At 36.4% G+C, this 10,810-nt stretch overlaps 1 protein-coding gene across 2 annotated transcripts; it reads right to left on the reverse strand.

Annotated features, from left to right (window-relative positions):
* Positions 1–4,687: 4,687 nt before the first annotated feature.
* On the reverse strand, positions 4,688–9,926 carry LOC103154159 (CMRF35-like molecule 5). 2 transcript variants are annotated; one of them, XM_007575352.2, is made up of 5 exons: positions 9,207–9,926; positions 6,710–6,862; positions 5,111–5,206; positions 4,999–5,030; positions 4,688–4,926 (listed from the first exon to the last, which is right to left on the reverse strand). In XM_007575352.2, the coding sequence occupies exons 1-5, from the start codon at positions 9,577–9,579 to the stop codon at positions 4,771–4,773; spliced, it is 810 nt and encodes a 269-aa protein (XP_007575414.1). In that variant the 5' UTR covers positions 9,580–9,926; the 3' UTR covers positions 4,688–4,770. The 2 variants fall into 2 exon arrangements, with proteins under 2 accessions (XP_007575414.1, XP_016517971.1); XM_016662485.1 differs by having other exon boundaries at positions 6,710–6,877.
* Between the last annotated feature and the right edge of the window lie 884 nt (positions 9,927–10,810).

The following is a 10,810-nucleotide window of genomic DNA, read 5'->3' on the forward strand; positions in this document are numbered from 1 at the left end:
AAGCCTTCACCCCCCCTGACAGCTTCCTGTGGTTTCTACTGCAGACAGCAGAAGATGGGAGCTGTGGGCGTCAGCAACCCAAGAGAAGTGATAGTTTCTACAGTATGCAGAACCTCGTTGGAATCCAGTGAAGGGGCTTTTTAATATACCAAACAGGATTTAGGATTCCAATATGTCTTCACATTTCAGTGAAATGCGAAATAATACTTTATACCACTCGTCGCTATAGTGTGTGCATGTAAAAGCAAAAGTGGAACATACAACAGAAAATAACCTGTTGTATGTAACAGCCACTGTAGTGATGTTTTTTAGGCACAACACAAGCTTTAAGCCAGATATGAACAACATGGCAGAGTTAGCTAGCAGGTTAGCTGCACAGTTGTTTGTGTAACTTCTTTAGCTCCACAAACTTGCAAGTAAATCTTTAACTCAATAAAATTAGTGAAATGTGGAAGGGACTTGACAGAAGTCATGGAAAAAATATATAACATGGACTTTAATTTTTGTTGAAGGGAAATGTCAGCTAGTTTTAGCATTTGTTCATACATACTGCTTTATCTCATTAAACAGCTGTCAGTATTCAAAGTAGAATTTGTAAAATCATGTCACAGTCATTTTATCTCAATATTCAGTGCATTTGGAATATATTCATTTTGTTACATTACAGTTTTATTCCAATTCCACATACAAATATACCAAAATGAAACTGGAGTGTTTGACAAATTTATTAAAACTAGAAATCCTATAATACACATTTCCGTAAGTGTTCACAGCCTTTTGTCACGAAGCTCAAAATTGAGCCGTTTCCACTGATCATCCTTGAGATCTTTCTACAGTCCACCTGTGGTGAATTCAGTTGATTGGACTTTATGTGGAAAGCCACACACATGTCAGGTCAGAGGTCAAACACCAAGCATAAAATCAAAGGAATTGTCTTTAGGTCTCAGAGACCGGATTGTCTTGAATCACAAATTGGGAGAAGGATTCAGAAATATTTTCTGCTGCTTTGGTGATCCCATTGAGCTCAGTGACCTCCGTCACTCTTAAATGGAAGAAGTTTGGAAACATGCAGACTCATCCTGGTGCTGGCTAAACTGAGCGATCAGGGAGGAAGGGCCTAGGGCACAGGTGTCAAACTCCAGTCCTCAAGGGTCACTGTCCTGCAGTTTTTCTATGTGCTACAGGTACAAAACACTGGAATGAAATGGCTTTATTACCTCCTCCTTGTGCAGATAAGTTCTCCAGCGCCTTGCTAATCACCTAATTATAATATTCAGGTGTGGTGCAGCAGAGGCACATCTAAAAGTTGCAGGATACTGGCCCTTGAGGACTGGAGTTTGACATCCCTGGCCTAGGGGCTTTGGAGAGAGGAGAACCTTCCAGAATGATGACCACCTCAGCGGCTATCCACCTACATGCTCTCTAACACCAACACAATGATTTGCCTCCCAAACATGAAACAGAATCATGTTTCTGTTTGCTAATTCAAATGTCAGTTCACATTTTTTACTTGGAGACAGGTCTTGGAAGCACTGACTCAATTTATCCCCAAGGTGTTTGACCCACAGCCACCACTTTGGAGAAAAAATGACCTAGCTTAGCAATTCGAACAGATCTTTAGCTAAATGGCTTAAAATGCTGGCAAACTGTCAACATCTATGGCATAAATTTTTATATCAGTTTAAATTTCCTTTCACGTAACAGTGATAACTGCTGAAATATAAAATATTTACTTTGACAAGCAAAAAAATTTAAAAAATGCATTAGAAAAGTGGATATTTGCAGAATTTATGGCAACATGTTGAGGGTGCGGGTTAACTTACCCCACTCTTCCCTATCTCCCCGCTGTTTTCTTGAACAAAAAACAAACTAACAGATTAATTTTTATCTGAGTATCTTTGAACCTGGAGGCTTAAATGTACATATATGTACACAGTGACAAAGTCTAATTTGTTTGAGGAACTATAGTAGACGTGCAGTAGAAACATATTTTTTCTTTTACCTAGAAACAACACACCATTTTTTGATTTGTTCATAATCGGCTATTTTTATCACCAGTACAAAAATCCCCAGATGATACTTCTGTTGTGATCTAGTAGGAAAAAGGAGAGCGTGGGCTCAGTAACAATGTATTCAGGTTAAAAATAAGGAACCCCTGTACTATTTGTGGTATTAATCAGCATGAGACTTGCAGTGACAGAAACAGAAAGTACATAAAAAGAAGGTGGTGTTGAGATTTTCAAAATAAAACAAGAAATAAGGAAAAGCAGTGGAATCAATGTTGAATGTAGCCAAGACAGATTAGAATGAAAATTAACACACACACACACACACACAAAAAAACCTTACCAAAAAAACTTGTGAAATAAATTGTGAAACAAGGACCTAAATGCCACCAGGGCAATAAATCAAGAAGATTGGAAAAAAATTTAAAAAAAAATGCAACCAAAAAAAAAAAAAGCCTTAAAGTACACAATTAAAAACTAAACAAAATGTTTCTGCATGAAAAACCTTGATTTACTTTCTTCTTTAATACTAATATGGATTTGTCAAACTTGTCAAAAAGTGGAACTTGAGTTCCATGAAAAGATTAAACAATATTATTTTTATAGTTTACTCAGTGTTTTCTTTGTTTTAATTTACAGTAGCTCCAAGAAGTGTACACCTTTGTTAAACTACAACGGTTTTATGATGTGAAAATACGTGTTCATAATAATTTTAAGACATTTTTACGCACAATGTGAAAAGTATTTGACTAAACACAAGCATAAAAAAGTGGTTGGTGGAGCAAATGTGAGAAATATGGCAATAATGTTACATAACTGTGGACATCTTTAAATATATATATACTTTGTAAAGCATGAGATTGATTTTCAGCATTCAGGCTTATTGGGTTTATTACCTTAAATTATACTGAATCTGTAAAACCTGGGGGAAAAGTTCAGATGTTTTAGTACTGACAATAGCTCATTTACATCTTTTAGTTTACAGAAGCTTTAGAATGACTTTGTACAATGGTATCAGTCAGAAGAAGAGTACAAAAAATTCCATAGGATTTTATATACACAATGTATCAGTGACAGCAATTGTCAGAAAAATGAGAAAACATAAAAAAAATGTGACAAGACTAAAACTAAGCATTTCTCCAAAATTACATCCTCCTGTTTTCTTCAAAAGTCTAAGCTAACAATAGGGTTACGTGAAAACATCCAGACGTGGAAACTATTTCAAAAACTACGTGTGAGAACGATGCTGATGATCACCTACCATGCGTAGGCTCATGTGAAACATGTCAGAGGCTCGTGAACTTTTGCAAGGTAGTCATAAATATCAGCGTGAACATGTTTGATGCTGCCTGTTTCCGGCAATTAAAAACCGAGAGCTGAAAACAAATCAAAAAACGGTTCAACGTAATAATCATCCACACACACATATATATATACACACTTATGCAACAAGGTTATTATCACTGTTTTTTAAATTTAATGTTTCTTTTGTTTGTCAGTTAATCAAGATAAATGTTTTGTTTTGTGTTGAAAAAGTTAAAAAATCATTTATGACCCTCATTATTTCACATTGCAAAAACCTGTTATTAAACAGGGGTGAGTGTACACTAAACATGCTGAATTGATAATATGGTTAAAATACATTAATAAAATCAATGCACAATCAATGCACCAGTTAGTATAAGTGTAACAACATTTAGTCATCTGGATGTTGGAGAAAGACCCAAACCAGACATTTGACCTTAGACAGGAAATGCGTGGGTAGAAAAGAGGATGGTTGTTGCATTACACTTAAATTTGGTTGTTCAGTCAAAGGGAAGTGGCGCCCCCCAGTGTTTTAAAATATGTAAACACGGTAAGAAAACGAACAGCTCTAGTTCACAAGTTTATCTCTGAATTTTAAATACCTAAACTGGGTTGAATAAATATTTAAAATTCATAAAACCTTGATATATGTTAAAACACAACAAACTCCCATAAAAAGCATTCTAAGTTGTTTATTTTTTCATCAGGCTTAAATTAGATGAACATTCAGTTATTCAGTGTGTGTTTATGTAGTGATGGATTCTCAGAAGAAGGGTTCGGCTAGTGTACCATTCATAGACAGCTGGTGAACTGGTTTTGAGACCAAAACTGCTCTAGACAGTTTTTATTTTAGAAAAGAACAATCATATTTTAAAAATAAAGCAAATTTTTTGGTGTAATATTAAAAGCCGGGTGACAGACGTTGAGGATTTTTAAAAAAGTGTTTTCTATTAGTAGTTTTATAGATTTAGTGTAAAAGTTTCTATACAAACGGGATCAATTTTGTAGTTTGGAGGTTGATTTTCTTTTTTCCTCACGGAATGATTCGTTCACAAAACAAAGAATATTCAACAGGTACAATAATGAGTAACTGTATTATTGTCAAATAACTAATTTTATTTGTTAGCTCTAAGCTTCACAAACCTTATGAAAGTGAAAAAAATTACTGAACTACATTTATAAAATACTCCTAAAACAGACATGTTGTTATTTAACACTTGTGTGGCGCCCTCTGCTGGTCTTTTTGTCAACTTTTAATTGCGTGCTGCCATATAAATACTGAATAACATGCCTCTTTGTCTAGGTCTCAATATTTTGTTTGCCTCAGTTATCACTCTCCAAAGTCTAAAACATTATATGGAACACATAAATATTCAAAGAGATGTTTATTGTTTTTACTGAAAATTCAGTGAGTGATTTTTACAATAAAAAAGCTGCACAGAAACAGAGTAATTCCTGCTCATTCGAGGCTTCTGGGATCCAGCCCCTCGTACGCCGCCGCATACCGGAGGCTGTCGTCTGCACCAGATCCTGGATGGTCGTCTTCTCCTGAAGTCTGAATCCCCATCGCGAACTGAGTGGAGGCAGTTTCTACGTTTCCATGGCAGCAGTCGTCCTGAGAATGATTACATTTTTATTATGTCTATGTTTTCAATTACGAAACAAATCGGATAGAAACCGACTTTACCTCGTTTTTGTTAACAGACAATCTGTTCTCACCTGAAACAAGCACATGAAAATATTAATTTAGCTGTTTCAGGCAGGAAAACTTTGGAAATGCTCCGTTTGTGATGCCTCACCGCCCGTATTCCGCCAGTGTCTGTAGAATATCAGAGGAATAATGGCACAAACCAGAAAAGCCAGGCTACCGGAGACGATTATAACAACCATCATGTCTGCAGACAACAGAGACTACTGGTTACTACACTTTTTATACAATTGTATTTAAAAAGCAAGATTTTACAGTAATATTCCTAACAGGTTGGTAGCTGGTTTTTATATTTTTGTTACCTCAACATTCTGATTCTCTACTTCATTATTCTTCTACTTCTTTGTGAATGTGTTTTACCCAAGGGGCAACTTTATGTCAGTGTTGCCATTATTCTTCCCTGACATTGCATTTTGTTTGCTAACTTAATACCCATTATCTGGTTAAATAAAGGTTACCATTATTAAAATAATGTATTTACAACTGGAATTAGGAAGTCGGACAATTATTGGTTGCACAGGACAAACAAAAAAATTAGCATTTATATACTCAAAGTTGTAGTTGTGTAACATTAGTGTGGAAGGAAAGACTGCCAAGTTAGTCATATTTTAAAAACAGAGACAGGGGTGTGTGTTTGGTCCTCTGATGTTTGGTTTCTTACAGATGGCAGCTCCAGACAGCTGACATTTTTACTTTTTTGACACATTGTCTCTTTCAACACCAGTAACACTTGTAAACTGGATGCTTTGAATGATTGTATTGAGATCATTTTACTATTTTTAAAAAATATATTTTTTAGTAATTTGCAACAAATCAAGGCATCTTACAACACAATTAGATTCAATATCAATGCAGAAATGCGTGCCACCAGTTTCACTCTGTAATGAATATTTGTTAAAAAAAAAAAAAAAGTTTACAATCTAACAAAATATTAAAGTTGGACTGCACAGATCAGCCTTCATTTAAAAATGGATAAGACTGATGTGATCTTTGCTAGATCTATGCACATTTCTGTCTATAAAATTCATCCAAAACGACAAAAGGCCTGTGAGTTGAAATGATTCTCATCTTAAGCCAGCATATGAATTCAGCTGTGCAGTCCTGCTTATGCAGCTGAAGGAACCCTGTAAGTTTGGTTCACTTTTAACCAAAACAGATGTGGTCATTCATGATTCATTATCTTCTCTAAATTCAATAATTGGAACTCATTATAAATTTGCCTCAGCCAGCAAAGCTTACACAAACAAATTGGTTTAAATTGCTGCAGCTAGAGTTCTTTTTTTTTTCTTACTACATGTTTTTTATATAGATTTCAAGATTTTATTGATGACTTAAAGGTCACCCTTGTCTTATATATTTTATATTTTTGCAAGCTCAGTTTTTCTACTTCTGCTGTTGGAGTCAAATATTGTCTAAGATTACTTTTTTGATTTTTTTTTTTTTTTTTCACATTTTATTTTAGTAACCGGGTTTTACCACTTATATTAGAATAAATCAGATTGACTTAGAATAAGCATTTTGAAAATATCTGTTCTGTTTTACTGTAATTTATATAATTTTATTTTAATAGAAATCAACTTTCTTTTCTGCACTATACATTAATGCAATTTGTATTTATATGAATTACTTATCCAAATAATTATTATGAAGCTGATCAATGTATTTCGATGGCTGCTCTTTTGTGTACTACCTGTGAAGTTGTTTGCTTCTTTCTGTCTTCTCTTCCTCTCTGAAGGTGGCAGCGTGATTGGTACGTCGGATGCTCTGCTGCTTGACGGAACGCCGCCTTTGGGAGAGAGTAGCCCCGTCTGCAGGACGGTACTCTGAGTTATAGAGGATCCAGCTGGAACAGTGAAAGCTTTGAGAGACCAAGAAACAGCATGACTGGTGACAGACAATATCGCTACATAGGTCTGGACTCATGTGACATATAGTCAAAAACAAGAAAATTAAAACAAAAAAAAATTATATGTACACATTCACATATTTTTCATTTAAATGTCAGAGTCTTTCAAGTCAGTCAAGATTGAGATACACAGAGTCGAATGGAACCAAAATCAGTTATTGTGACAGACAGATATATAGGTTTGACCATTTTGCTATAGCTGAAAAGGTATTACTAAATACTTGCAGTCACGGCTAAAATGTTCATTCCCCTAACAGATTCATGTTTGAATAACAATTTTTTTGATTTTACCAACATAGAATTAACATTTTGGAGTGGCTATAATAGAGTTTTGACTTTAATCTTATAGAGCATCCATGTATAGAACAAAAGACTAAGGTGAAGGCAAAGGAGTTTTCCAATTTCAATTATTGGATATCATCACTCAGCAAAAATCACCAAATTACTGGTAGAAACATGAAAAAGATGGTAAGCAATGATTAATAATTAATTTAAACTTCTCCATCATTTAATCCCTAATTTGTCTGCTGTGTTTCTTGGTCGTCATGATGTTATTTGTTCACTAGTGATCTCTTGCTGAGGCCTTAAAGAAACCGCTGGAGTTACGACTGACATTGAACTACACACAGATGGACCACGCCCCTGTGTGCCAGTAAAATGGTCCCCACAAGGTATCAAATACAGAATACACACCCAGACACAACAGGCTTCTAGCCGCTTTGATGAACCAGTGATGTCACTCATGCTCTATCTTCCGTTAATCCCAACTCATTTGCTGTACATGTCAGATTATCTACATGTCAGAAGAACACTTGATTTCACATACCAACAATTTTGACTTTTCAGCACCACGGATAAAAACAATGGCTCAAAAAAAGGAGTGACACACCTGTGACTGAAGAGTTTGACAGCATTTCATAAGAAAAAACTTTTGATAACAAGGTGGACAGGACACTGAGGAAGGAAAATCAAGAATTTAAACAGACTGTCGAATTTCTCCAATGTAAAATCGAGGACTTCAAGTCTCGCGCAAGTGCTTGCAGGCCTGGTCGCCTGCAAGCACAATATGATATTCTGGAAACTCAAAACAATGCACTCCATGCGCAGCTGGTGTCGGTTTATGCAGAGCTTGATGAGAGAGAGCGCAAATATAGGGTTGGGAGAGAGGAAGCGCAATCTTTAGAACACGTCCAAGAATTTCTCAGAGGAAAATCCAGGAGCTTCGGACAGACCTGAAAAGGGCACAGGAGAAGATGGATCAGCAGTCTGGAGAGTTGGATGATCTTTAGAAAGAATTGGACCATCTGCGTAGCCAACAGCGGAGAGATCATCAAAGAATCAAGAACTTGTGCAGGCAGAACACGGAGTTGATGAATGAAAATGTTCTGCTTCGAGAAAGGCTGGCTGAATCAGAACAGAAGAACCAGGAGAAGCAGGAATGACAAGCAGTTTTGAGAAAAGTTGGTATGTGGGCAGGTACAGTTTTAAAGACAATGTACCAGACTGTAACAATCAGATACTGGGTGCCATCATGGATCTTCTAATTCCACTGGTTGGTCCTGTAAAACTGGTGTTTGCTCCAACTCCTGATTCTTGAATTGCTGGTGGTTCTTGAATTGCTGGTTGTTCTTGTATTACTGGTCTTTCCTGAATTACAGTCAATAATTTTCTAATTCCTCTGGTTGGTCTGTTCAGACTTTTGCCTGGTTGTTCTAGAAGAACTGGTTGTTCTTGAATTACTGTTTTTTCTGGTTTAACCGGTTGTTCTTGAATTACTGGTTGCAAAATTCTAATAAATGTTAAGACAGCAAGATAATGGTAAGTAACCATAGCAACTGGAGACAAGTTAAAGACATGCCACAGTTTTAATAAACAAATAATTATTTTTATTTGATTACATTCTACTTGAAAAAACGTCCACGCAGATCAAAAAAATGTCATCATGTTCCACAAAAGTCCTCCATTTGTTGATGAAAACGGTTACTTGTATGTAATCGATACAAGTAAACACACATGTACACACACTTTTAAAGTATTAATATGAAAATTGTGTTTCTTCTTCATAAAAACAAACTTTAAATCAGCACAGAAATGAAACATGTGCAATTCATTGTCAAAGGGTAAAGCATAGTTGCTTGCTAAATTAAACTTTTGTGTTGCCCCCGCCGCCCTCCCCCCAGGCCCTTTCCCCCGAGTTATCGCTACCGACTTTGTAAAGTATATGAACAATTTGATGTGTTATCCTTCAAAAATGTATTTCTCTTCTACGCCAAATACTTACCATCTACAACTTTTAGTCTAACTTCCTGGTACGTGACGTTCAAGGTTCTCGTCATTCCACAGAGGTAGCTTCCAGCATCGGCTTTCATCAACCGGTTTATTGTGACAGTAAAGACCCCGCCGTCTCTTCCATTAGACTCCATGCTGTATCTCCCGTTCCGTGTCACGGCAGAGCTCGTCATCTCCATCTGAATGACAGTGTGTTCGCCGGAGCAGACGCCTTTGCAGAAATGTACGCTGTGGAGCTCAGAAACGTTGACTGGAGACCAGCTGCTGAAACAGTGGATGGAGATGTTTCCTCCAACATGGCCGCTCACCTCCAGAACCTCTGAGGCGTCCAGGTGCACAACTGCAGGGTGAAACGAAGGCTGCATGAAGATTAATTATTATTTTTTTAGCAAACTTTAGCGCACAGAATGAATTATGTGGACGCAGGAATTGTGATTTTTGTATATTGAAAGTAATTTCAGGTATGCCTGGAAACGTGATTTTGTCACATTCTGTTAAATTAGTGTAACACTACGATGTGGGGCTAAATACGTGTTACCACAAAATAGGAGGTCGTGGGTGGAGAAAGAGCAGAACACTGAGAGGGAATATAGTAGCTGTCCACCCGTTTATTCAACTTTCATCTTAACGTAACAGAAAAACCTTCTCGGAGCCTCATAAAAAAAAACAACGAAGAAGAAGGAAGCGGCTCCTCTTAAAGGCACAGCACAACTCCTTAGCTATAAATCAACTTTAGTGAATAACTGATGTTGTATGTAACCACATTAATTGAAATGTGAAAATAATTAATCTTACATTAGTGTAATCAAAATGTCAAAATATTCAATAACTAAATTAAAATGTTGATTTGTGTTTGTTTTTGTTAATTGAATCATCATGGCTTACAACTAAATTCAATTTCCCAGAAAAATATTACGTAAAACCAACAAGAAGGGATTTTTGATACAGAAATGTTATGTAAAGCCCAACACAGTCATGGGGAAGACTGCTGACTTGACCGTTGTCCAGCAGCCAGCCATTGATGCACTCCACAAGCAGGGTAAGCAACAAATGGTCAATGTTAAAGGAACTTACCGAAATATATAACCAAAACGTTGAGTGGGAAGAAAATCTGTAGGGAAGAGAAGTTCACAAGAAACATATAACTGCAGACCACTGCTGAGCAAAGAACTGGATTTGGAAAACAAGGTCCCAGAATCAGGAGGAAGAGTGGAGAGGCAAGATAGTTGAGGTTGAGCCAGCATAACAGTCTATAAGAAAATGATGGGTATTTCCTGCTTTCCTCTCATTAAAAGCTTTATAGAGATGGCAAAGGCGGCAATTGTCTACAGTTATGTGTATCCTGTGCACTTTTTAACCACAGTTTTTCCTTCCACTTAACTTTATGGGAAGATACTTGGATATTATCTTTAACATTGGCCATTTGTTGGTTACCCTACTTGTGGAGTGTGTCAGTAGTTGCTTGCTGGACAACTGTCAAGTCACCATCATTGAACATTATATTACATTTATATAACAAAAACATTTTAATTTGTGTTATGTAATTTTTTTTTCTGAGAAACTGAATTATGGTTTTTAGCAGCATGGGTCTCCAAC

This window comes from Poecilia formosa, unplaced genomic scaffold (genome assembly GCF_000485575.1).
Source record: "Poecilia formosa unplaced genomic scaffold, Poecilia_formosa-5.1.2 Scaffold375, whole genome shotgun sequence".
In the NCBI taxonomy this organism is placed as follows: domain Eukaryota; kingdom Metazoa; phylum Chordata; class Actinopteri; order Cyprinodontiformes; family Poeciliidae; genus Poecilia; species Poecilia formosa.

Excerpts from the sequence above, each read along its gene's own strand:
- LOC103154159 (XM_016662485.1), bottom strand. The coding sequence starts at position 9,579 with ATGCAGCCTTCGTTTCACCCTGCAGTTGTGCACCTGGACGCCTCAGAG. Across the intron at positions 6,878-9,206 it reads TAGACTAAAAGTTGTAGATG|CTTTCACTGTTCCAGCTGGA; the intron begins GTAAGTATTTGG and ends GGTCTCTCAAAG. Across the intron at positions 4,927-4,998 it reads TGTCTGTTAACAAAAACGAG|GACGACTGCTGCCATGGAAA; the intron begins GTAAAGTCGGTT and ends AATCATTCTCAG.